Source organism: Girardinichthys multiradiatus, chromosome 17 (genome assembly GCF_021462225.1).
Source record: "Girardinichthys multiradiatus isolate DD_20200921_A chromosome 17, DD_fGirMul_XY1, whole genome shotgun sequence".
Lineage (NCBI taxonomy): Eukaryota > Metazoa > Chordata > Actinopteri > Cyprinodontiformes > Goodeidae > Girardinichthys > Girardinichthys multiradiatus.
Genome location: NC_061809.1, coordinates 20,574,740 through 20,602,662, shown reverse-complemented (window position 1 = coordinate 20,602,662; position 27,923 = coordinate 20,574,740). Strand labels below are relative to the sequence as shown.

The 27,923-nt window shown below is 38.5% G+C and overlaps 1 protein-coding gene across 1 annotated transcript; it reads right to left on the bottom strand.

The window, feature by feature from the left end:
- Positions 1-279: 279 nt before the first annotated feature.
- Positions 280-26,592, bottom strand: si:dkey-159a18.1 (sortilin). The gene is made up of 21 exons (XM_047390222.1): positions 26,168-26,592; positions 25,912-25,974; positions 25,080-25,156; positions 24,906-25,002; positions 23,922-24,089; positions 23,686-23,759; positions 23,430-23,476; positions 20,782-20,918; positions 20,605-20,688; positions 18,320-18,380; positions 17,344-17,496; positions 5,083-5,180; positions 4,899-4,998; positions 4,649-4,823; positions 4,369-4,562; positions 3,522-3,714; positions 3,229-3,345; positions 1,818-1,962; positions 1,627-1,733; positions 1,434-1,551; positions 280-1,317 (listed from the first exon to the last, which is right to left on the bottom strand). Exons 1-21 carry the CDS (start codon positions 26,417-26,419, stop codon positions 1,303-1,305), a joined length of 2,475 nt encoding a protein of 824 aa, XP_047246178.1. The 5' UTR covers positions 26,420-26,592; the 3' UTR covers positions 280-1,302.
- Positions 26,593-27,923: the final 1,331 nt, after the last annotated feature.

Below are 27,923 nucleotides of genomic sequence, written 5' to 3'. Positions count from 1 at the left end.
ATATTCTGAATGTGGTGTTTTCATTTGCTCTAAGTGGACAACTCACCTAGTTAGCAGAAATAAAGGTTTGAAAACATCAGCCTGTGTGTAATTATTCTATATAATGTGTTTCACCTAATGAATCGAGTTACTGAAATTAAAGAACTTTTCAATACGTTACTAATTTCTCAAATGGGTCTGTATATGGACAAGAAAGAACACTTGAGAAGTTAGTGAAAGTATTATTTTTGGCTGGTTCCTTACAGTATATTCAGTCTCTTCCAAAATCAAAAGTGATACTTGCTTTTTGTTTCTTTATTCTTTCTATATGTCATTTGTAAAGCTGATGCAAAACATCCGACAAGTAAATTCTTACAAAGTGAGCAATAAATAGTTCATCCAGACATGAAACTACCTATTCAACAAGCAGAGAAAACCTTACATACTGGTTACTTTGACAGGAAAAACATTTATTTTTAACTATGTTTAACTGATTCAGCAAAGATGTAAAACATGTTAAGTGTATGAAAAATAAATAAGAGGTCCATCATAATTCTACATTAAAGCCAGTTAAGCAGCAGCTTCACAAGTATAATTCTCTTTAGCCCCCCAATTAATTACTTTAAACATGCAGTTATAATATATACAAATAAAAAGTTGTAACTTTGTATCAAAACTTAAAAACAATATACGTTCTCTGCAAGAACAGTAATCGAAGTAAATACAAATTTAAAATAAAACGAGTTATTTTGTATATTATTCAAAATGTTTTATCCAATGACTCGAAAAGGTAAATCCCATTGAAAAATTTCAATCCAAATTAAGTTTCTCTTTAGAGTAATCCTATACGAGTGACACATCTGTCAAACAAACTCTTTGTCTCCACCAACTTCCTGCATTTTTCTTCACTTCTTTTGAGAAAGACAGAGCATATCACACTGCCCCCTACTGACCTTCTTGGCAGATTCAACGCATTAATGTTTGGGATGTTTCATTTTTTTGTGTTGGAGAACACCACATGCAAGCAAAAATATTTTTAAAACATTAAACACACCAAAAAGGTACAGACATAAAGAACAGTCAATATTTTTTTCAGGGTATTTACATTTAAAAGCTGAACTATTTGCAAAAAAGTAAATAAAATAAGGTAGAAAAATACTGTACAAATAAAAAAAAAAAAACATACACACATAAGGCACAAAATAGTTTAACTTAATAAGTTAACAGTTATTATTTTCATGTCTTTTCATTCATAGTTGGAGCAGTATTTTTTCTGTGCGACTGATTTCAATCGTTAGCATTTTCTTGAATTTTAGTCATGTGTCATTCAAGAAGATCCTGGCAAAACAAGAGCATAGGGGCATTAGTACGCATGTGAAAATGAGATCATCAATAATATACAAGTGTATGAAATTAAGAGAAAATGTCCTAAAGCTCTCCTGAAGTACTCTTACCACGTCTGAGTCGTGCTGGTAGGCTGTGCCGTTGCTGCTGGCACCACTCTCCAGGTCGGCTGAGATGCCATTATTATCATCCTGGATGCGTAAGTTAGAGAAGCGATATGCTGGCATCCTGCAGAAACCACAGTAATCTGTTAGTACTCAATAAGTGCATGATGCATGTTGCAGTTGTGTATGTCTGACTCACCTGGTTCTATAAACCTGTTTCCTGACAGCAAGGACTGCAGAGAAGATAGCCAGCAGGACAATAACTGCTGCGCCTGCAGACACCAGGATCAGGACAAGCCTTTCTTTCTGGAAAACATATTAGGGAATACTGAACAATAGGAATAGAAGACCAAACAAACGGAAAATAGTTCAAAACAAAATCATTCTCACTGGTGTATCAAAGTGTGTAACTGAAGATGTGGACTTGGCAGAAGGGCCAGGGCTGGGTTTAACTCCGCATGGTCGGATGACTGTCTGCACCACATCCTGAGGAGTGAACCCACCTTCACACTTGTTACTTGGGACTTTTCGGTACCTGCAAACAGTTTGGGAATACAGTGTCTTGGAAACATGTTCTATGTTTTGTCACATAACAAGCACAAACTTCATTGTAATCTATTAGGATTTTACATGATAGAAAAAAAAAAAAGCACATAATTGTAAAATGGAAGACAAATATTACATTCTATTCAAAATGTTTCAGGAAGATCTGAAAAGTGTGGCATGCATTCGTAAACACCCCTTTGAGCCAATACTTTTTGTAGTACCATCTTTTGCTGCAGTTACAGATGGGAGTCTTTTGGGGTATCTCTCAACCAGCTTTGCCTGTCTAGAAACTGGTATGTTGGCTCAAAAATTGTTTAAATTGGATGGAGAGCATCTTTAAACATCTATTTTCAAGTCCTGCCACAAATCCTTGATTATATTCAGGCCTGGGCTTTGACTGGAACATTCTAACACATGAATATGCTTGGATCTGCTGCTTGTTTTCCACAACACATTATGTTTTGCATGTAGACCAAACAGTTCAGTTCTGTCCTTATCTGACCCAAGCCCTGTTTTTGACATGTTTGCTGTGTCCTCTACATTGCTCAAGGCAAGCTGAAAACAGGACTTCTTATGGTTCTTTTTAAACAATAGCTTTTTTTTTGCCACTTTTCTCTCTATTGATAGTTTCTCCCACCTAAGCTATGGACACCAGCAGTTACGATGGGTCTCTTGCCTGCTTCTCTCAAAATCTTCTCCTTCCCAGTTTAAAATTAAGTCATATCTTGTCTGGTTTGAAATTTTGTCATATCTTTATTTGAAAAATAAATTGAACATTGACTTAACTGTGCTTTATACTTTTCTACAACTTTTCTCTGACCAGCCTGCTGTGCTCACTGCTCTTTATAATGTTGTTTGTTCACTAATGTCCTCTAAGAAACCCCTGAAGTCTGCAAAACAGCTGCATTTGTACTGAGATAAAATTACAGAGAGATGTAATTTATTAATTAAGCAACTTCTGAAGACAACGGTTTATACCAGATTTTGTTTAGGCATAAAGTAACAGAGGTAAATACAAGTCCCACACTTTTTCTTTTTTTCAAAAATATATATATATATAGTATTTTCCCCTTTCTGTTGGTCTGTAACTTAAAAATCCCAATAAGCATGTTTGAGTTTGTGATTGTAATGTAAAAATAAGTGGAATAATTGAAGGGGTGTGAATATTTCTGTGGAGCACAGAAGAGTTGGACCTAAGTGTGCATGAAAAAGACATGAAGGTCTTCAATTTAATGTATTTAATTTTGATCATTACCCTGCTGTCAGAAGTTCATCCTCCTCTCCATTCAGACACGTCTCAAAGGTTTTATTTGGAGTATTTGGCTGCCTCACACACGCCGAGGTGTTCACATGACGATAGTAACCATAGTCACTGTTTTCAAATACAATAAGAGGTTCACAAAAATGCCTGCAAGACAACACAACCCTCCCCTTAAACAGACCCAGACCGAGATTCCATTTTTGGTGAAGCTATTTCAAGTATTTAGGCATTTTTAGAGTATGAAATGTTTATAATTTTATTAAGAGAGTATAAACAATTTGACATACCATACGTAGTCCTCTCTGGTGCATGGACAGGGGATTTGTTTTTTGGTGACAACAAAGTTTCGCCCATTTCTGCACACAGACTGCTTCTTCAACCTCCTATAGGTCTCCTTCATACCAAGGACACAGCCATTTCTCTTTGAGTCCCCTTTTTCTGTAGAATGAGCCAGCCACTCTTCATAGTCCTTGTTATTACCTAACAAGAAATGAAATAAAAACTAATAAATGTGTAACTATCAGTTGCATTCATCAAAACATGTATAATAAGCAAAATCCCCCTTATGACAGCAATGGTTTATTGTTTCTGTTAAATTCAAAATGGTAAAAGTCAATATGTAAATTTTAAAATAGGCGTTAAAGGAAAATACATGAAAAGGTCTTAAATTTGGAGTTAGAAGTATTTTATGAGCCATTTTGATAAATTAAAAAGTGAGGAGGAAACCACACTTAGCATGAATGTTATGGCTGATGCAGGATCTCAACACACATATAGCATCATTTACTGACAACATGGTAAATATGTGTAAAAAGCCTTAAAATAAATTCATTCTTTACAGCTGCATCGTTTATGTGCACTGCAAACATACCAAAATCCTGTTAAAAGAGTACTTGCCCAAATTAGCCCATTACAGGACTATAATTCTTAAGATGGTTGTTGTACTTGTATTATATTGAATATTTGTTGCATTTTTTAAAAGCATGAGTTCAAAGACTCCCTTCACATAAAAAAAAAACTTTACCCACCTACCACTATGTGGCAGCATATCCTAGAAATACTAGGCTAGATGTTTAGCTGAAAGCACACCTATTATATGTGATATTAGGGGTATTATTGTCATCCTTGACTTACATTCTCTGGTAATGAGGCTCTGGAAGTCGATAGTGACGGCCACCCACATTGGCTGGCCATCTTCCTCTGGCCTGAAACCCCACACGCTGACATTCATGGCCTTGGTGCCTGGCTCAGAGGCCAAGCCTGCGAAGAAGAAGGGCTGCTCGGTGAAGTTATATGACTTCCAGCACTGGCCTTCATCAGTTGAGAATCTGATCAGGGATGTCAGTGGCACAGTTTAAACTCATCATTTTTAAACATAACTAATACTGAAGCTTACAGTAATTTCTTTAATTACTTGATGGTCTTGACTTGTCCTTCATGGTGGGCCTCCACAGCCACTATGAGAGCCCCAGAGTCCAGTATGCTGTAGTGGTGAGGACCCCTAAGGGTCCCTATCCAGTTATAACCCCCATCTGAGGAAACAAAGACATCTGGGTGCTGCGATGATGAGAGAGAATTACCCACGGTGCCTGTTGGAGAAAGAGATAATAATTAGATTTTCTAATAATATTTAAAATAAAGGGGGTACAACACTGTTAAATTACCATGAGCAATGACGAGACCAATGGCAGATGGCTCAGACAGGGCAAGCATTGGAACTACTTTGTTATTACGACTGTGTTCTCCATGAATATGTAGGTTACACTGTTAAAAATAGGCATCAAAAGCAGAGTTAGAAATTAAACTTTAAAGAATAAAGCCTTTTTTTTGGTCTTCTAATTAACATACACGCTTGGCATTGTCTGCACAATTAACATTCTCTGGTTTCTTCAGTTGCCTCCAAGTTCCACCTCTGTTGAAGGAAATGACGGATCTGATTCGGCCATCTGCAATAAAACAGAGAACTCAGGTCAGGATTTGGTTTTTAATTTTTAATCTAGGAGCACAGAAATGAAAAGGTCACAAGCTGCTTTAAAATTCCATTGTGTATTGTTATGGAAATGTTTTGTGCCTTGTTTGATGTGCTCTTTGATACTCTACAGGAACTGACTAAAGTATTAGAACCCCTCAGAGTTGTTCCATTCTTCTTTGTTTAGTCTTAGAGTAATGGTTTCTCAGCCTTCTGCTTGCAGCTTTGTGAGATAATATGTATGCCACACTGTTACGATTATGTCTAGGACAATAGGTCTCATGAGAGGCACCTTGAAAACTGTTGTAGCTTCTAGGAGAACTTTTGCTTTGTCTGGTCAGAATGATTTGGCAGCACTACTGAGCACATCTCCAATGCTGTAAAATCCTCTCTTGCAAGATTAAAATAAAGCTGATTCTGAGTGACAATCATCGGTCTCTGTCTTGGTAAAAACAAATTTTTCAACAACAAATGGCGACAAGGATGGGATTCCTTGACTGGGTTCTTCCGAGGACATCAGCAGGAGTGTCTGATCAACCTGGGAAGAGCTTCCCTGCCTCAAACCCTTTTAGTGTTAAGGGGTGGAGGACTGCTGACTTGGTGTTCTTGGAGACTCAGCACTAGAATCCAAAAGAGCCAAATTTGTTTTCTTCCAGAGACGATGAGAAACAATGAATCAGCATAATTTAATTAATTATCATCAATATTAATTTGCTAAATAGTTTGATAATTATAACCAAAGGCCTATAAATTAAATTGCAAAATATTAAAAAAAAAGCAGAAATAGAGAAAATAATAAAAGGGCTAATAATAATGACTTCTTAAATTTTAACTAAAAGATTAAAAATAACAGTTTTCTACTGGGGACAACGTGGATCTGGGATTTTTCCCGCCTTGGAACAGAAGCAAGGTGTACAGACCTCGCTGACGCGGTTGATGCCAAGCTGCGCGCGGGTGTACAGTAATTCACCAGTAGAGACCCCTCCCTGTACGGTTGAGTGAGGCTCCCCTAACCAGTAAGTTAGGGGGAAGGCAATTAGGGTGCCAGAAAGCTCTAAACTCTTGTGGAGACGTCTGCAGGTTTTAAATGAATATTCCCCCATTTACCAGTAAGTAAGGGTGTGGCAAGGCTGTCAGTATGGGACAGCAGTTCATTTCTAAGGGATTACCTCCTCCTCCCCAGGGAGAAACGTATGAAAAAATATGGACCACAACGCACCAAGTGCATCAATATATGGGTTAAAACCTTTGCAGCTCTACAATATTAAAAAAGACTGAGGAAGCAACAAAAAAGAAAAATAGGAAAAAAAAGGACAATGGATGACAGGCATGTGAAAAACTAACTGACTGACTGACAATACTTCTGTTTGTGCAAAATCTGAACTATGTACTAAACCTTTTTCTCTGCCTCTTACACACATACACACACACATACACATGGGGATTTGAGTGCTCCCTGGACATTTGACACCTGCCCTCCCCACGGGCTTCACTCCACCAGAGACGCTTCTTCAACATGACCTGAAAGGGAGAGGTCCTGCAAGCCTGCCTGCCTGCTGCAGATGACAGCGTGAGAGTTTCCACCAGAACAAAACTCACAAGAAGTCTGGTAAAAAGCCCAAAACCCACTGAGATGGGCAACAATCCATGCTGTTTGCCAGAGCCAGAAGAGCATTACACTGGACTCATCTTGAGAACACATCTTATGCAGACAGAGGAGAAACAGGCTGGAGCAAAGTTTTCCCTCCCTCCTGAAGAAGTTAAAGTTGACAAGGAAAGAGCAAATGTCCACCAACAGGCCAGGGGAGGGCTAGGGTTTTTAGACTGATAGGGGACTGTGCCACAACAGTCCGACTCTGGAGCAGTCAAGAAACTGATGGGGATAACGTACAAAAACACACACATTTGCAAATATCTTTTCTTTTTTTCTGTAATGAAGAAAGCTTATTAACTGCAGCTGATGTGGTTTTGACGTTGACAGACGTAACAAGAGGTTAAATATTATTCCTGTATTAAAAAGATTTTTTTCCAAAAGGGTCATAAAGTAATTGTTTAAGAGAAACAAGTTCTCCCTCTCATCATGGTAGATTCAGGGTCAAATATTGCTACTAAAAGTCCTTAAAAGAAAGAGGAATTTTAAACACCTCCAAAACTCAGCGGTAACCATGTGCTTTCTATGTCAGCCTCAGGACAGATCCCAAGGAGGAGCATTTTAAAGACCATCACATGTGTAACACCTGATGGACTCTCCTTCAGGTATCGTTTCCTGTTGTCAGAGTGTACCCCGTTAATCTAACGGGTGGAGACCTCTGAGAATAGGGTTAGTTTTACTGCAGAGGGTCTCCGTACAGTCTGACACAGTACTTCCTGTGGGGTACAGCTTTGTCCACAAGCGTTAACTGAAGCTTGAATGGATGGTGCAAATTCATTGTTTTTACAGCAGCTGCTGGGAAGAGGTTAGATTAGCTGATTTTCCCACTCTTCTGATTTTATGAAGCCTGCTGACTTACACTGTACCTCATATATAATCTTGGTTCTGCATTTTCTCCTCTGGGAAAAGAAAGAAAATCTAATCACTTCTGTGTTGCATTGGAATGTAAACACACTTGTTATTTTCTCTAACACCCCAACAGCAAAATGTTTCAGAGTAATGGGTTCAGTTAAACACATCTTCCCTGGCAAAAATCTGTAAAATGAGAATGGAAAGTTGTATTTTTGGTTCTGAAGGTAAGAAAGAATCGAATTAGACAAGTGGTACCACACAAACTCTATCATGTTCTTTAAAGACTCTGCTTAGAAAGGCCTTCTTCCAGAAACTGTGGAACTATTTCCCACCACAGTACCAGATTCTGAAGCATGCTTTTCCTTTAATCCAAAAGAGATCTGTGTTGTTTTATAATAATATCTGAAGCTCCTTATGAACTCTGGGTTAAAAGAAAATATGACATGGGGCTAATTTAGAGCTGTGAGCTAGTAATTGAAACTCCTAAATCTGTTATTGTTGATGCCAGAAATAATAAACCCTTTAGTCTGAAAGTATTTAAGGTATTTAATCCATTTTCTTTAATCTCTGCAGAAAGCTGGCATCAGTGTTTAAAGCAGTGGTCCTCAACCTGTGGTTCCTGGACATTTGAGGCCCGTGAGCCATAGATTGTGGGTCAGTGAAGAAAATTTAAATAAATCAATAAAGGTATGCCATTTAACTGAATAGAGTACATTCAAATAAAAAAAACAACACAAAATACTACACTTATTAAATAAAAGATCCAAGCCAATGATGGGTTCTGGATTTAAAATCTATTAATACTCAAATTAGGTTTCTACTTTGGGGATCACAGATTGAGGCTGAAGGTTGCCAGGGCTAGGATTCAGGAAATTAAAACTCATAGTGACTAAAGTCCTTTATAACAGAATAAAGGCAGAAGTGATTAGGGTTCAGGAATTAAAATCCTAGGAAAGACCTTTATGGGGCATAAAGGCAAGTAAAGTCCTTTATTTTAGGGATAAATAAAGGCCCCTCTTTTAAAATTAAACAGGAAGAGCGGCTCAAACTCCAGTCTCCTCCCCAGGGAGAAATGTTTGATTTCATGACAACTTGGATGAGTTTGAAAATGTTCAAATAAAGATTTCATTTTTGGGGACTTATAGAGTAAAATAATAATTAAATCCTTCACTACCTAGGAGTACCAAACAAAATTCAAATTAGTACAAAAGATAATTTCAAATTACCGATATTTCAAATAATGGAACATTTTCTAGCATTTGAATTATAACAGAGGGGTCCTGAGAATAATTTTCTTCCCCAACTTTCAAACTTTAATAACCCTGATTTAAGGAAAATTATGTCCAATTATGTCTTTTGAAGTGCTATAATGAAATAAAATCTAGTTGGGGATTAAACTTAATTGTTAATTTTTCTGTTTAAGTTTTAACACTGCAGTGTTTGTGTTTGTTTAGTGTTTGGGTATAACCATAAAATGTCAATGCCGGCCAAAAAATAATTGTCTCCATTTAACCTGAGCAGAGAAATTCTGAAATACAGCTGTGATCAAATTAAAACTTAACACAAAGAGAAATTTAACAGCAACTCTGCTGTCATTACAATGTTTAAAGTATGAAGAATTAACAAAGAGTTTCAGCAGCAAACCATTTGGATTCATTTCAGAGAAGACTGCTGCTGTGCTTCGAAATGATTTGAGATCTCTTTGAATTGTGTGCACTTATCTTTAAACAGGATCCTGATGATTATCAATCAAACCATCTGGAGATATCCTAAGAAAAACATTTTTGAAAAGAGATTGCTGAACATTTCTTTAAATTCCTGAAGCTTCATTAAGTCACTGAGTAGATTTGATATAATTAAAACATTTATTAAATTTGATATTTACAATTTGATTGGGAAAACAAAAAAATTTTGGCCAACTGTGTCTCTGTCTGTGATGTTTGTCTTTGTTTCATTGGAATGTATGAGTGTTTGTTCATATGTTGCATGCTATAATAATTCATGATTAGAATAATGTTTTCTAATCCCAGACTGATTAAAACCTTCAGTTTTCAGGAAAGCTTCTTAACTCCTAAGAAGCAGCGTGTTTTTGATGTAAGTTGATGTTAACAGTTCTGCGGTCTAAGGTCCACTAAGACGGAATATATTTTGATAACAAACCTGAGTCATGATCCTATACTATTGTTAGGGTTTGAAAACTTTTGTATTGTTTATCACTCATGTCTGCTCTAAGTGCTTTTCCCTCCTACATGCCACAGAAAGGGAGATGGGGAGAGGAGTGAGTTATGCTTTTATCAGCAACATCTAGGGACTGGTACCAAGTCCTCATTCCCTCTTTGTTTAAAATCAAGACACATGAACCCTAACCTTTCTGACCCCACACACACACACACACACACACCCTGAATGTTTGTTGAACTGTGTGTGAACCAGCATGTATAAATAAAGAGAGAGGGGTGCTAACACTTTGTAGTCTGCACTGCAGAGTGTGACCTACCCTTGCTGCAAGTAAATCTGACTCTGTATTGTTCTTGCCTCTGAATTGACTAATTAATACCTAACAACTATAATTAATGATTATGTTCAATTGGTAGGATTTATGCATTAAACCTGCATGATTTAAATTTACTCATCTTAAACCAAGACAAATCAAGATGATGTGACTCATTTATAATTGAAACATTAAAATGAACTTCATAACATTTAATGTTTTATTGTTAAAACTGAGGTGACTGCAAATAGAAACAACCAGGTTGTTTTTTCCAAATTTTATTTAGGTAAATTCACAGTGGTGAACTCTGAGACTAATTTAATTAAAACTAATTCATTTGGAATACATGATGATAAATTAATTCATGATTAATGAATAATTCTAATTATGTAAATGGCTAAAACATAGAGCTAACAAAAGCTATAAATATTTTAAATACATCAATCCTATGTGGTTCTAACTAGGTTAAAATTATATGCATGACTTGGACTGAAATTTAAAGGAAAATGCCACATTACCTACACAAACTGAAGCTAACGAAATGATAAAATAAACAGTCTAATAGGGGAAATAGACCTTTATATTAATGTACAAAATGAACCTTTTGAGGAGCAATCTATTGGCAAGAAGGAAATAGATTCTTAATTTCTTTAAATTATATTTAATGTGGTCTTGGTTGCTAAAACATTTTTTTCAATCATTGAAGACAAAAGACAAATGCTAAATTGACTAATGGGTTGAACCATGCGTGCAAAGAGGGGATGTCAGCCTTAATAAAAAAAAAAAATGAAACACTGGGTTACAAAAGTTTTAGCACGTGTGGGAGCAGTACTGTAACTATGGGGAAGGTTGCTCATATCTCCAGTGAGGACTTAGTGACATTGTGAGAGAAAATTACACTCTGTGTTTTGTTTATAAAACTGGTGCCCAGCTCCCCAAGGCCTCATCCTGAGAACCTGTCTGAATGTACGGGGTTAATTCCTCTAAATTAGTCAAAAGATTAATTCTCCCTTGCTGGAAATTTTTCAATGAAGATCCATGTAATTATTAAAGTAGTTTCTGCTTAATGGAAAAGGTAAAAATACAAACAAAATTATTTTAACCTTCAGTTACTGAACCAACTGTTGGAAATAAAGGAGTTCAGACGGCAGCAGATCTAAAGTTTGACATCGCCAAGTGATACAGTGGATAAAATGCAGAATCAGAATGGACCAGTCTTACTTATCAAAGTAAATATCCCTATTTGAAGATTTTTGAGCTTTAACATGATGCAAACTGAGTTACGCATGTGGGATTATACCTTGGACAATGGTCCTGGGAATAGTTTATTTATTCTAGAACTGTTGAAGGCCACTGAAAACAGCTATTACTGTAGAAGTTTGTTTGCAACCGTATATCGAGCCTTCTATCTAGGTGCGCTGTCTGCCATTAGCAGGATGCAGTCAGATTACACCAACTGCAGCAAGGGTTATTGGACCAGGCAAGGAAGAGACATCGAAGGTCCGAACGCAAACAGAGTTCATTCCAAGGTGCTGCTGGTGGCTCGAACAGTGGCTGCTTACCGCAGACGGCTTCCTAATCCACCAGATGATTCCACTCCTGAAGGACGTCGGTCCAAGCCAACGGGCTAGAGCAGTAGGCCTGCTCCAACCATCACAGGATGTAAAGAAAGGAGATCACCCCATGAAGGACAACGGCCCACCACAAGCCAAAGAACTGTAAGCTAATCACTAGAGAGTGATTGAAGAGGTGGGTGAAGAACACTGTTTTTACAATGGGCATAATAATCCCTTGGGCAGTGCAACGTTTGCTTTAAATAAGATCACGGATGAGAAGAAGATGTCTTTTATCTACCTCAATTCTCCTAAATTGAAGATGTACAGAAGATGGACTTTTTGCATGTTTGTTCTCTGTCTTCATCACTGTTATGTTGGTTTATTCTTTCCATGTTTTTTTTTTTTTTATCAAAGCTTATCAGGTCTGACAGAGCTGTCTCCACATCAGAACAACTGATACAAGTAACCGTAAAGGTAACCCTAAGACTACCACAGTGGCAGCAAGGATTGACTTCTGTGATGTGGTCCCCCGCAGAGGTTATGACAGTTGGTTTCAGAATGCAGATGTGTACATTTGAGTCCGCACACCTGGGAGGCTAGCAATTGGAAAATGGTGTCCGGACTGGACTTATGTGTACTGGAACTCAAATCCAAAAGGTTCTATCAACCCGAACTCTAACTATGTTCCACAGGCCCTGTGGCAACACATCAGTTTGATTAGAGACAAATCTACCCAACAAGCTGACACCACTAGATATAATCCCCTGGTAAGAGAAATGTGGAAGAATCCCTGGCCTACTGTTAATCATGCAGAACTTAATGAACTTGTTTTGGTTTTAGGAGCTGATGTCTCTGGAAGAGACCCACTGGGATTGTTTCGAATTCAGTTTGTGGATCAACCTAAACGTCCTAATGAAGTTCTAGATATTACTGGTGTTAGCCCTTCTCCTAGCCCAACCACACCTCCTCAAGCATTGGTCACTTACTTAAATGTCTCAGCAACTGAAGTAATGTTACAAGCTGAAACTGGATTTTCTGACAAAAACACCTGGTTAGAATGGATAACATTTATGCTAAAAGCACTAACATGACAGAGTGTATTGCCTGTTCATCAGCCAGACCACAACGTTTCACTACTCCTGCTCTCCCACGTGGTGTTCCAGATGAGTATAAGTTAGCCAATCCTATAGTCAATGGGTTTGAATCAATATTTCTTCGGATTACTCCTAACAAAAACGTTGATCGCATTAATTATGTCCACTACAATATGCAGCGCTTAGCAAACATCACTAGAGATGTAATGGTCGGCGTAACTGACCAATTATCCTCCAGTTCTCTTATGTCTTGGCAAACCAGAATGGCTTTAGACATGTTATTAGCTGAAAAGGGAGGTGTTTGTGCCATGTTTGGTCCTTTATGTTTTACTTTTATTCCAAATAACAGGTCCTGATGGTTCAGTAACCAGAGCCCTGGATGGATTATGCACCCTGGCTCCGTTGCTGATTCTTTGTCTGACTGGTTTACTGCTACCTTTGGTAAATGGAAGGGTTTTATTATTGCAGGTATGACTTCTTTTGTCTGCGTAATCTAATTAATAGATTGATAAACCAACACACTTTTTAAATTTTTTCTTTTACGGAGTTAAACTTTCCTAAAATCTTTTAAAGTGATCTTAACCATTTTTTCTACTAAGATCCCTGAGTTTTTTACTCAAACAATGTTTTTTTTATTTGGGCCTTGTATATTTAAAAGTGCTGCTAAATTCGACAGGTTAGTTTTGTCTTGAAAAAAGCACAAGGATCACACCTTTTGGGGATACGAGTGTGTTTCTACACCTAAAATGATTGTTTAGCCAGACAACTGGCACCAATTCTTTCAGAGCCACTTAAGGATGATGAAACTAATAGGTCCCATTTCAGGTCTTTGGTGTAATTGTTCCTGTTTCTTATCCCTTTTAGATATTGTTTATCTGCAACAGGGGCAACTTGGATTAACCAATAACCATGTCTTTGTGTTTACCTAAAATAACTAATAGTAACTTTTAGGTGATTTTAGTTCTGTAAAAAAGAAAGCATCTTTTAGTTCAGTTACATGTTTAGCTCTTAAAATTGAATTATAACAAACTCAGATGAATAATAATGCAAGATATATTGTACCTCACTGTGTTAACAAAAGTACTCTATTGTAATATGAGAGTAAGTTTTAGCCAGATGTTTCTGATCAAATGTATTGATTAAAGGATTATGGGAAACCATGAACAGCTCTATAAAAAGAGAAGATTTGTCAGTTGTCTTGTTTGGAGAATTTTGGTGAAAAATGAATGAATCAGCAACCTTGAAACGAAAAACTAGCAACAATCTTAAAGAACTACTGCCGTCCACGTGTTGCAAACTATTTGGAGTCTATTTTTCTACCTCAAAAATTATTCACAAGTGGAAAACAGTCAAGCCAACTGCCAGACTTCACCAACAACTTTGAAAAGCTACAAGTATCTTGTGAACCGGTAGTGCTCAATACACTATAATTAGAAAAACAATGGATAAGTATAGCTTGCTTGGAAGCACTGAAATGGCACTACAAGAGAATGCACCAAAACAGGACAGCTTCAGTTTGCAAAGCTGTATCTAAACAAACCACAAGATATCTATGTATGAGTGTTTGTTCATATGTTGCATGCTATAATAATTCATGATTAGAATAATGTTTTCTAATCCCAGACTGATTAAAACCTTCAGTTTTCAGGAAAGCTTCTTAACTCCTAAGAAGCAGCGTGTTTTTTATGTAAGTTGATGTTAACAGTTCTGCGGTCTAAGGTCCACTAAGACGGGTTGGAAGGACAGAACCATGGGGACTGCCCACAGCCCACCTATAGACAGCCTATCAGAGGTTGGTTCCGCCTGGCTCCGCCCACCTACCAGGTTTGAACACACCTTAACTTACATGGAAACGCTCACCCCTCCCTTCCTGAGTTCAACATTGTTAGAAAGAAAAGTGAGAATAATAAAGAGGGCTTGTTGTGATAAGTGCGATAAAATGCATGTTTATAAAATGATTGAGTGAGGATAAAGCATGAAATTTAGATTTATGTGTTTTAGAATTAAAATGTTAATGAAATAGTTAAAACTTCTTCAAATAATTAGTTTTGCTTGCAGAATTATGGGGGATTTAATGGACTGAAAATTTTATCCTGGTGCCAATAAATTAAACTAGCTGAAAGTTCAAGATATGCCACAAATAAGGAATATATTTTGATAACAAACCTGAGTCATGATCCTATACTATTGTTAGGGTTTGAAAACTTTTGTATTGTTTATCACTCATGTCTGCTCTAAGTGCTTTTCCCTCCTACATGCCACAGAAAGGGAGATGGGGAGAGGAGTGAGTTATGCTTTTATCAGCAACATCTAGGGACTGGTACCAAGTCCTCATTCCCTATTTGTTTAAAATCAAGACACATGAACCCTAACCTTTCTGACCCCCCCCCCACACACACACACACACCCTGAATGTTTGTTGAACTGTGTGTGAACCAGCATGTATAAATAAAGAGAGAGGGGTGCTAACACTTTGTAGTCTGCACTGCAGAGTGTGACCTACCCTTGCTGCAAGTAAATCTGACTCTGTATTGTTCTTGCCTCTGAATTGACTAATTAATACCTAACAACTATAATTAATGATTATGTTCAATTGGTAGGATTTATGCATTAAACCTGCATGATTTAAATTTACTCATCTTAAACCAAGACAAATCAAGATGATGTGACTCATTTATAATTGAAACATTAAAATGAACTTCATAACATTTAATGTTTTATTGTTAAAACTGAGGTGACTGCAAATAGAAACAACCAGGTTGTTTTTTCCAAATTTTATTTAGGTAAATTCACAGTGGTGAACTCTGAGACTAATTTAATTAAAACTAATTCATTTGGAATACATGATGATAAATTAATTCATTATTAATGAATAATTCTAATTATGTAAATGGCTAAAACATAGAGCTAACAAAAGCTATAAATATTTTAAATACATCAATCCTATGTGGTTCTAACTAGGTTAAATGTCAGTGGATCAACAGCTTCCTGACGGACCGACAGCAGCAGATGAGACTGGGGAGCATCTTCTCTCGATCCAGATCAATAAGTACTGGTGCCCCCCAGGGGTGTGTTCTATCCCCACTCCTCTTCTCTCTGTACACAAATGACTGCACCTCATCGGACTCGTCCGTGAAACTCCTTAAGTTTGCAGACGACACCACTGTCATTGGACTGATCCAGGACGGTGATGAGTCTGCATAGAGACAGCAGGTGGATTGGCTGGTACACTGGTGCGGTTAGAACTCCCTTGAACTGAACCCACTCAAGACTGTGGAAATGGTGGTGGACGTTCGGAGAACACCACCCCCATACACCCCCCTCACCATCCTCAACAACACTGTATCGGCCGTGGACCACTTCAGGTTCTTAGGAACCACCATCTCTGAGGACCTGAGATGGTCTTCACACATAGACACTGTTCGGAAAAAGGCCCAGCAGAGACTGTACTTCCTGAGGCAACTCAAGAAGTTCAACCTTCCACAGGAGCTGTTGGTCATCTTCTACACTGCCATCATTCAATCTGTCCTGTCTTCATCCATCTCAGTGTGGTTTGGCTCATCCACAAAACAGGACAGGTCCAGACTGCCACGAATAATCAGGACTGCAGAGAGAATAATCAGGGCTGACCTTCCCTCCATCCAGGACTTATACAGGTCTAGGGTCAGGAAAAGAGCTGCCAAAATCTCTGCAGACCCCACACACCCTGCACATAAACTGTTTAGAGTTTTACCTTCAGGCCGCCGCTACAGAGACAGTTTCTTCCCCCAGACTGTTTCTCTGTTGAACATTCAATAGAGTACAAAACAACAGCATACAGATGTTGCAAATGCACCTTTTCTATTAGATATGTGTATATTGTACATTGTAAATATGTATATTCTGTAATGCAAAAACAGAACAAAAGAGCAAAGTGTACCGGAGTCAAATTCCTTGTTTGTATGCACGATAAATGGCAATAAAGCTGATTCTGATTCTGATTAAAAATAAAGTGCATCTAGACAACTTAGCTAGCTGCTCAGTGAATAAAGGCTTAAAGGCTTCATACCTTTTTGGGGATATTTTCAATAAAAGTTGAAAAGAGGACTTCTGATGATAATTCAGGCAACTATAATTTATTTCAACAAGTATTTAACACAATGCTCCACCTCTGGTTCCACTATCCACTGTCTCGTTTGTGATACAGTTAACATTAGCGCTATGCTGTCTTGTTTTTGACAGACGCTGCCTACCCTGCCTGGACAATTGTTTTTGCATACTTTTGAGACAGATTTGAACTTCATTCATTATCAAACATAAATTACCCTCTTAAAGTATCACATAAGGTAATTATTGATGGTTGTATTTAGCCAAGTTTAGGATCAAATGAGGACCAAATTATGTTTTATGTAAAATTTGAATTTGTACAACATTCAAGCTGCAAGAGGGTGTACTTTTTATTGAATGTTCAATAAGACTTTGAGTATTTGTCTGCATGAACAGATAGAGAAACTTACCAAAATCTAGTTTATTAGTCAGGTAAACTCCTCTCAGAGAGGTGATGTTGGTGAAATCGCTCTTCCTATGTCCATCAAACAGATGCCGCTCCAGTGACTTGGAGAACAGTATTCCACGGTCATCAGATGTGTACATAGTACCAAAGAAGGTATCTGGAGTGAAACCAAGCAAATTACACTATAACAGGAATGTCAAGTGGTGGGTATGACCTCATAATGTTGGAAGTCCTTTGTTAAAATGGTAGGCGTGACATTTTGTGCAGAAGTTATACGAAAAAGAGAGGAGGCAATAACTCACTAACACAAGACTTGGAGGACAACCATCAACAGCTAAGTCATCAATCCTATTTTATGGGTGTGAATCTTACAGACGTGTCTGCCAAAAGCTTGAAGGACAAAGACAGCTGAGAGACGTGATGGACATCATGAAATGTATGTGTGTTGCTTGTGTTACACCCTGAGCCACAGACTAGATCGTCAGCTTTAGCAGCACAGCCTAGTTGTCCTTCTCTGCAGCCAAAAATAGATAGCCTCCCCTATTTATCTCCGCAGTTCAAAGGTCCCACTAAGATGACATTAGAGCACCAACTGGAGCAGATATATAGGTTATTTTGATTTAAAAAAAAACATTCAGAAAAGCTTGACTGGGTGAAATAAATATAGGTGAAGGGAAAAAAGGAAGGAAATAGAAGGAGAGGAGGACATAATAAAAAAATGGAGTTGCATGCACGATTTAGAAATGAGGTAGATGACTTGTCAGCATCACAGAACCAGTAAAACCAGTTCAGCCATTCTTGCCAACTTTTCCACCAAACAAAAGTAGTTGAGAAAGCTTTAAATTCTCAAGTGCATTAGATATATTTGCAAATGCAAATAAGTCAGGCATGTTTAAGTATTTGTGGGCATGCTTTCTATCTCCTTATTGAAAAAAAACACAGATGAGGAGATAAACTCAGCATGTGTATTTGTTTGATACCTCCTGGGTTGTCCACATGCATGAAGAGCATGTCCTCATCGCCGTCCAAGATGGAGTAAAACTGCAAACACATGCATAAATTAAGGCAGAGACAGTATGAGGGTGAGAACATCTAGAATTGCTGATTTTTTTTTCTTTTTGATGACTAATTGAATCTCCTTCATAAACACAGTCTAATCATTTTGAGACAAGTTTGTGTTTGCGGTGTCAACATGATGTGAATGCCGGAGTTTCATTGGGTAGGTGTGTATTCAGGGAGTGCTGGAAAAAGGCAACGTTTCCAATCTTGATGTTACTTCAGCTATCCTCTCTAAATAATGTCATAAGAGACCAAAGCAGGTAGGACTTTTAAAATGTATTAGTATAACCCGGATTTAGGAAAATGCTTTAGAATGACAGCTTTTCATTCATCATGAATGGGTAAGCAGAAAAACTTTGAATATCTATGACTGTCAACTACAACTCAGGAAACACCTACACCAAGGCTAAACAAGTCTGGAAACTGCTGGAACACCTGTGTCATTTTTTTTTTACTGTAAAGCCAGTTTAACATGAACACATATCTAAAGGGTGCCTACCAAGTTGGCACCTTCAGACGCAATTGAAATCTGCAGTTGCCTGCATGGACAAGCTAAATGTCCTCTGGAGAAAAAATTTAATGGTCATTGGAGACATAGATTGAACTATTTGGCCAGTGACAAGAACTCTACAAGAGTGGACTTAGCTACCGGATATCAGGAACAGCACAAAACCGAATATGGTCTTAAGATGTGGAATGTTCATAATCTTGAAGTCAATCAGCATGTACACTGCAAACTGACTCTGACTAAACCAAAGGCAGCAAATAATCATGTACAGTTATGCACTCAATACTTGGTCGGGAATCCTTTTGCAGAAATGACTGCTTCAATGCGGCGTGGCATGGAGGCAATCAGCCTGTGGCACTGCTGAGGTCTTCTGGAGGCCCAGGATGCTTCGATAGCGGCCTTTAGCTCATCCAGAGTGTTGGGTCTTGAGTCTCTCAACGTTCTCTTCACAATATCCCACAGATTATCTATGGGGTTCAGGTCAGGAGAGTTGGCAGGCCAATTGAGCAAGGTGATACCATGGTCAGTAAACCATTTACCAGTGGTTTTGGCACTGTGAGCAGGTGCCAGGTCGTGCTGAAAAATGAAAAATGAAATCTTCATCTCCATAAAGCTTTTCAGCAGATGGAAGCATGAAGTGCTCCAAAATCTCCTGATAGCTAGCTGCATTGACCCTGCCCTTGATAAAACACAGTGGACCAACACCAGCAGCTGACACGGCACCCCAGACCATCACTGACTGTGGGTACTTGACACTGGACTTCTGGCATTTTGGCATTTCCTTCTCCCCAGTCTTCCTCCAGACTCTGGCACCTTGATTTCCGAATGACATGCAGAATTTGCTTTCATCCGAAAAAAGTACTTTGGACCACTGAGCAACAGTCCAGTGCTGCTTCTCTGTAGCCCAGATCAGGCGCTTCTGCCGCTGTTTCTGGTTCAAAAGTGGCTTGACCTGGGGAATGCGGCACCTGTAGCCCATTTCCTGCACACGCCTGTGCACGGTGGCTCTGGATGTTTCTACTCCAGACTCAGTCCACTGCTTCCGCAGGTCCCCCAAGGTCTGGAATCGGCCCTTCTCCACAATCTTCCTCAGGGTCCGGTCACCTCTTCTCGTTGTGCAGCGTTTTCTGCCACACTTTTTCCTTCCCACAGACTTCCCACTGAGGTGCCTTGATACAGCACTCTGGGAACAGCCTATTCGTTCAGAAATGTCTTTCTGTGTCTTACCCTCTTGCTTGAGGGTGTCAATAGTGGCCTTCTGGACAGCAGTCAGGTCGGCAGTCTTACCCATGATTGGGGTTTTGAGTGATGAACCAGGCTGGGAGTTTTAAAGGCCTCAGGAATCTTTTGCAGGTGTTTAGAGTTAACTCGTTGATTCAGATGATTAGGTTCATAGCTCGTTTAGAGACCCTTTTAATGATATGCTAATTTTGTGAGATAGGAATTTTGGGTTTTCATGAGCTGTATGCCAAAATCATCCGTATTAAGACAATAAAAGACCTGAAATATTTCAGTTAGTGTGCAATGAATCTAAAATATATGAATGTTAAATTTTCATCATTACATTATGGAAAATAATGAACTTTATCACAATATGCTAATATTTTGAGAAGGACCTGTATTTGCGTATACAGCTTTCAAAAACTCATGATCTGTAAATCCCACAGCAACTAATACAAACATGTCTGGTCTTCTTACCTGCTCTGTGGAAGCAGAAGGCAGAACGGCCTGACTGAAGGTGTCTCCTTGGTCTGATGAAAAATACATGACACGCGGAGACCTCTGAAAACAAAACAGGATGTCATTTAAAATATACCATGGGAAGATATTTGTATTATTTTGGTAATGCAGGATAACTGTGTCCTCTCGTCTTACCGGGTCTTCCATAACAGAGAAGAAGAGAAAAGCTCCTATGTAGCCAAAACTGAAGATGTCCTCATGAATTATGGTGAAGGTCTTCCCCAGATCCTTTGTCCTCTTCAGCGCTAAATCCCCTCTTTCTTCTGCTTCAACTAATAAGAGAGGAATAAAAGCATGCAAAATCAGAAGTCTGAACTCATCATAAATAGATTTTGTCTTTTTATAAGTCAGTCACCTTTGACATTATTTTATGTTTGCACTAATAAAACATTTATTTAGACAAAAGAAAAGAAAACTTATTTGGCCCACAGTTTAAATGTTACCTAAACCTTTTTCCAATCATGGTAGTTATGAACCGTGAGGATTTTTGTCCAACAAGACATGTGGTTTTCAACATATATTAAAAGAATTTAGATGAAATACGAAATATTCCATCCAAGCTACATTGTTATTTGGTGAAAAAATGCAGTGGCACCACAGTTTTAAAATAGAAATAAATGGGAAAATCACTGAATAAAAATTTATTAAATATAAAACTATTTAATAAATATGTCAGTATTTATTTAATTGCTGAATAGTTAGAATCCTATGATTTATTTTATTGTTTTTGGGTTTGTTTGTTTTTCTATTTTATTAAACTATTGCCCAGAAAGATAACTAGTAGTCAGTGGTTGTGAATAGCATTGCTGCTGTGATTGGTCTGAAAGTGCCTTGAAGTAGACCTAACCAGTATAATGTAAGGGTCTATTTAACAAGGCACAGTGACAGTTTAAATTCTTATCATACGGTAAACAGTACCTCAGGAAGTGGGAATAATATGAGTAAATAATAAATATAAATATTAAAACAGCATTGCAAATTTTAATAAATTTTTGACACATTTTAACTACAGTACAGACCAAAAGTTTGGACACACCTTCTCATTCAAAGAGTTGTCTTTATTTTCATGACTATGAATATTGTAGCTTCACACTGAAGGCATCAAAACTATGAATTAACACATGTGGAATTATATCCTGAACAGAAAAGTGTGAAACAACTGAAAATATGTCTTATATTCTAGGTTCTTCAAAGTAGCCACCTTTGGCTTTGATTACTGCTCCGCGCACTCTTGGCATTCTGTTGATGAGCTTCAAGAGGTAGTCACCTGAAATGGTTTTCCAACAGTCTTGAAGGTCAGTGAGTCCGAACAATTGGGAAAACTTTGAAAGTGTCCCCAAGTGCAGTCGCAAAAACCATCAAGTGCTACAAAGAAACTGGCTCACATGAGGACCGCCCAAGGAAATGAAGACCAAGAGTCACCTCTGCTGCGGACGATAAGTTCATCCGAGTCACCAGCCTCAGAAATCGCAGGTTAACAGCAGCTCAGATTAGAGAACAGGTCAATGCCACACAGAGTTCTAGCAGCAGACACATCTCTAGAACAACTGTTAAGAGGAGACTGTGTGAATCAGGCCTTCATGGTAAAATAGCTGCTAGGAAACCACTGCTGAGGACAGGCAACAAGCAGAAGAGACTTGTTTGGGCTAAAGATCACAAGGAATGGACATTAGACTAGTGGAAATCTGTGCTTTGGTCTGATGAGTCCAAGTTTGAGATCTTTGGTTCCAACCACCGTGTCTTTGTGCGGTGCAGAAGAGGTGAACGGATGGACTCTACATGCCTGGTTCCCACCGTGAAGCATGGAGGAGGAGGTGTGATGGTGTGGGGGTGCTTTGCTGGTGACACTGTTGGGGATTTATTCAAAATTGAAGGCATAATGAACCAGCATGGCTACCACAGTGTCTTGCAGCGGCATGCTATTCCATCCGGTTTGCGTTTAGTTGGACCATCATTTATTTTTCAACAGGACAATGAGCCCAAATACACCTCCAGGCTGTGTAAGGGCTATTTGACCAAGAAGGAGAGTGATGGGGATGACCTGGCCTCCACAGTCACCGGACCTGAACCCAATCAAGATTGTTTGGGGTGAGCTGGATCACAGAGTGAAGGCAAAAGGGCCAACAAGTGCTAAGCATCTCTGGGAACTCCTTCAAGACTGTTGGAAAACCATTTCAGGTGACTACCTCTTGAAGCTCATCAACAGAATGCCAAGAGTGTGTGGAGCAGTAATCAAAGCAAAAGATGGCTACTTTGAAGAACCTAGAATATAAGACATATTTTCAGTTGTTTCACACTTTTTTGTTCAGTATATAATTCCACATGTGTTAATTTATAGTTTTGATGCCTTCAGTGTGAAGCTACAATATTCATAGTCATGAAAATAAAGAAAACACTTTGAATGAGAAGGTGTGTCCAAACTTTTGATCTATACTGTATATAAATGTGGTTTTTTTAATTTCATTCAAATTATTATGAATCTTTATTCTTTAATGACTAATTTATTTATTGTATTCAGGCACCTTTTCTTGAGTTGCAACGCTTTATTAATTTATTTCGCTGTTCACAGTGCAAGAATTTTAAAATCTCTGTGTCACCCTACCAGCTCAGTCTCCCCATCCTTTTCTATATAACACTAGTTTAATTTGACCAAACCACTTCTTAAAGCCTTCAAGGTTCTTTCTGAACCAGAAATACCATCTGCATTTGCTATACAAAACTAACAAAATGCATTTTAAAATATTGATTTGTGACTTCCTTTTTCAAACTTTCTTGCTTCCTACCTGCATCAACCCGGCTGCAGCTGAAGAACAAATTTATGCCGGCTCCCCTGATGGAAATAGGAAGTTACAAACATTACACAAAAAGACAGAATGTCACAAGATTCTTGTTAATAATAATTTTACAGGGTACTCCTTTTCATTAGAGTACGACATCCTGCAAAGCATTCTTTTCTAATTGTTAGATGCTGTGTAATGATCTTTTATCTTAGCCATTAGGTAATCTACATTAAGTAACACAATTTTCAGTTTTCCTCACCATGAGAAAGAATGCACTCCATCGTGAACTTTTGTCCATTTGGCGCCAAAGTCCATAGAGAGCCAAAGACCGCCCTGCAAGTCAGGAAACAGAGCAGTGTTTGCTTTTTCTCTAAGGTGTGTCTTTGATATGTGTACCTCACATGTTGACTGTGTGTCAGCAGATAATTTTAAACCAAGCGTAGGAAACATCAGATGAAAAACATGAGCAGGGAACTGAACATTTAAAACATTTACATCTATGCTGAGGGCCACCAAGTAGTCAGGGTTAAAGAAGTGGTAGGTAATGGGCTGAGCCAGGTGAAAGGGCAGCTGGATGAACTTAAAAGTTGCTCCAGCGTCCATAGACGTGAAGATGATCCCTCCTGGGTTGTCCACTATATGTGTGTCTGCAGTAAGTATCACCTGCAATGAAAATGGGTTTAGAACTGACATGCGTTGGATCAGCTATCGTGCATACAGAGCTTCACAACAATATTCACAATGCTTAAGCTTTACAAATATTGTCATAACTACATACTTCAATATATTTCTGGGAATTTTGTTTGATCAACCAACAAGTTGTACATAGTTATGACATGAAAGGGACGTTTTTGTCATATAGAAATCCATTAAGTGTGACGTGTTTATATTCACCCCTTTACTCCAGTACCCCGAAGAAAATCCAGTGCAATATACAGAAAACCAGCCAAGAGACCTATATTAACTCTGGAGGAGCAACAAATATCCATAGCACAGGTGGGAGAATCTTTTGACAGAAAAAGTATTATGTACTGTACACTCCACAAATCTGGTTTTCACAGAGGAGTGGCACTGCACATATGCAGTTACAGAAATCACATGGAAGCATGGGCTCTGGTCAGTTGAGAGCAAAATGGACCTTTTTGGTCTGAAGGATAATCGTTGAAAGAAGATTTCAGCAACACTGACTGGATGTGTGGGAACAGAAGACATGGGTAGAGTTGATTAGACAACAGGGAAGGTGTCATCACACTGTTTGTGTAGCAACACATCCTCAACCTCATGCAACACTCTTAAGCTACTGAAACTGTTTCAGTTTGACTCCCCTAAGAACCTCAAACAGTTTCTTCCGCCCTGTCCCAATCCTTAGATTGTTGTCAACCGAAACGATGGTGGAGGCTATAGGTTCAATGCAGCAACCCCCATGTTAAGCACCACTCTCTTCAATCATGCAAACTGATAACTAAACTATGAACTTACTGAGCTCCCTGGTCCAACACTGACTCCAAACTCTTCCTTGATGAAGGTGTGGTTGATGCAGTGGGAGATGTCATGAAAGGACTTGCCATAATCAGTGCTGTTGAAATATAAAAAGGAAACTCATTAAAACTCTGTGCGAGGCAGGATAAATGTGCAGGTTAAATCTCGCCTCACCTTCGGTAAAGTCGAGACGAGCCTCCTGCTAGGTAAGCATTGAGTGGACCACTGATTGTTGACAGCACCAGGATCACCTGATAAATGGAGAACACTGTGTGAGTGGGGCAGTTCTCAATATTAACCTTGAACTCATGAAAATGTTTCTCCTCAATTCACAATAAAAATAAGCTCCAACCTTTTTTTGTTCAAACAAACATAAAAATTTGTTTCCTATGGAAAGCATCTCACACAGCAATTTCAGATCAAGTTCAACATTGAAGCATTATATTTAATTAAAGTTTAAGTTTCACAATGTTACATAGACAACATTTAATTATCTGATGAACATTTCTCAAAAAAGGTATCTATTCAGTATGTCCTTTACCAAATAATTATTATTTCTCAGTCATTTAGATTGTATTTTTTTAATTCAATTGTTTTTTACTTATCAATTTATTATTTAGAACTTTAGATGTTTTTATATTTTTCTGACTATATTATACTTATCATTATATCAAATAATAAGAAAATGCTTTGTATCATTACATAAATATATGTATATATGTTTAGTTATTGTTTTAGAATGTCTTTTAAAACGTTTCTATTTAATTATTGTGTTTCCTTCTCTGCAATGGTTTTATTTATTTATTTACTTTGCTGTTCATGGTTGACTTAATTTGGACTGTTTCTTTAGTGTTTATTTTATGTCGGCCCAGTGTTTTTTGCTAGTGCAAACCACACAAAAATGTTCTATAAATCTAGAGAGATTATTTTTTTGACTGATAACAGCAACTTTCTGTTTTAAAATAAAAAGAAGCGTTTGAACACAAAGAGCAAATAAAATACTCACTCCTGTCTCATCACCCACCCATGTGAGAATCACATAGGAGCCATCATCACCATTAAACCCTGTCTAGGAGAAAAAGATGACAGAACGGTTCAAACTCATTTACATAGAAATTTACATAAACTACTTTCATCTGGTTTTTAATTCTAAATCAAAAATGTCATTAATCAGCCTCTATGTGTATAGTTCCAGTCTCAAATACATCTTAATTACTTATTAACAGGTGACTCATTTTAGCTTCAGAGCAGCATACTCTCACCTCCTGTGTGTTATCATCCAGAATCTTGTGCTCTGTCGGGGTGAGGGGGAGCCAGCAGGAGGTGAAGGCAGGACCTCGAGAAGGGGTCGAGGTGCCCGTGGAGGTGCTGGTGTCCCTCCGGTGGCGTGGGGGCGTTTGGCTCCGGCTGAGAGTCACCGTCCTCCCCCAGGGGCTGTTGCTGATCTCGGCTCTGAGAGTCAGAGCAAAGTGGAAGACGCACAACCCGCCGAGGAACACAGTAGTCCAGATCATGTCAGCAGAGAGAATGGACCCACAAGATGAAGGAAAAGAGTTACAGTGACCGGTGTCCCTGCAGATGCTGGCTCAGTTAAAGGTGTTGCGCTCTGAAAGCAAGTTGGGGGTGTGGAATGCTTGAACTGGCCATTAACATAAAAAAGTGCTGCGTTAAGAGAACAGGTGCTTCTGCCCGCATCCATGTGACCTGCATGAAGGATTAACATCTCAACAGTACGCATCCAGGTTCCCCGCTTCTTTTTGCATAATTTAGTGCTGTTGTTTTTCAGAAAAAAATGCATTCACATGGTTAATGCATGGCGAGGACTGAGGTTAATAATGTCATTCATGTTAAGTATTGGTACATACTTTTTTATGACTGTCTTTAAGGGTTTTGTCGTAACCAAGGGATATATGTGGATCACAGTGGTTATAATGGTGCAGCAAGAGGAGAGCATTATTGTGTGTGATTGTGGGAGATCCATTTGAGATGTAAAGTGCCTTCAAAAGTATTCACCCCTCTTGGATTTTTACCTATTTTGTTACATTTCAACCTGTAATTTAAACATTTCTAATTATATTTTTATGTGATTGATCGGCACAAAATAGTCTAAGTTGGTGAAGTGAAATTAGAAAAATATACTGCTTACAACATAATGAAAAGGAAAATTAAAACTGGCAAGTGCTTATCCACCACCGTTTCCGTGAAGCTCTTAAAAAGCTCTGGTGCAACCAATTACCTTCAAAAGACACATAATTAGTGAAATCTGTCAGTATAAACACACCTTTCCTGAACAGCCCCAGAGGCTGCAACACCACAAAGCAAGAACCATCACACCATGCAGACCAAGGAGCTCTCCAAACAAGTTAGGGACAAAGTTGTTGAGAAGTACAAGTCAGGGTGGGGTTATAAAACAATACTCAAATCTTTGATGTTTCTGCCTGAGCACCATCAAATCATCTTTAAATGGAAAGCACATGGTACCACAACAAATCTGCCAAGAGAGGACCAACCACCAAAACTCACAGACCGGGCAAGGAAAACATTAATCAGAGAGGCAGCAGAGTTCCACAGAAGAGAATGCATTATATGCTCATAGAACCACAATAAGCTGCACTCCAAGCACTCCACAAAACTGAGCTTTATGGACACGTGGACAGAACAAAATACATAATTTAGTGTTAAAAATAAGAAGGCACGTTTGGAGTGCATGTGGGCGACTCCCCAAATGTATGGAGGAAGGTGATCTGGTCAGATGAGACTAAAATTGAACTTTTCAGCTATCAAGGAAAATGCCATGTCTGGGGCAAAGCCAACACATCCCATAATCCAGAAAACACTGTCCCCACAGTGAAACATGGTGTTGGCAGCGTCATGCTGTGGGGATATTTTTCAGCAGCAGCGACTGGGAAACTGGTCCGAGTTGAGGGAAAGATGGATGGTGCCAATTACAGAGATATTATTGAGCAAGTCTGTCCGTGATTTGAGAATGGGATGGATGTTCAACTTCCAGCAGGACAA

Bases quoted from the DNA above. Each gene is read 5' to 3' on its own strand.
- si:dkey-159a18.1 (XM_047390222.1), bottom strand. From the start codon at position 26,419: ATGATCTGGACTACTGTGTTCCTCGGCGGGTTGTGCGTCTTCCACTTT. The intron at 25,157-25,911 runs GTGAGTATTTTA...TCCATTTATCAG, and splicing joins GGGTGGGTGATGAGACAGGA to GTGATCCTGGTGCTGTCAAC. The intron at 1,734-1,817 runs GTGAGAATGATT...TATGTTTTCCAG, and splicing joins TTACACACTTTGATACACCA to AAAGAAAGGCTTGTCCTGAT.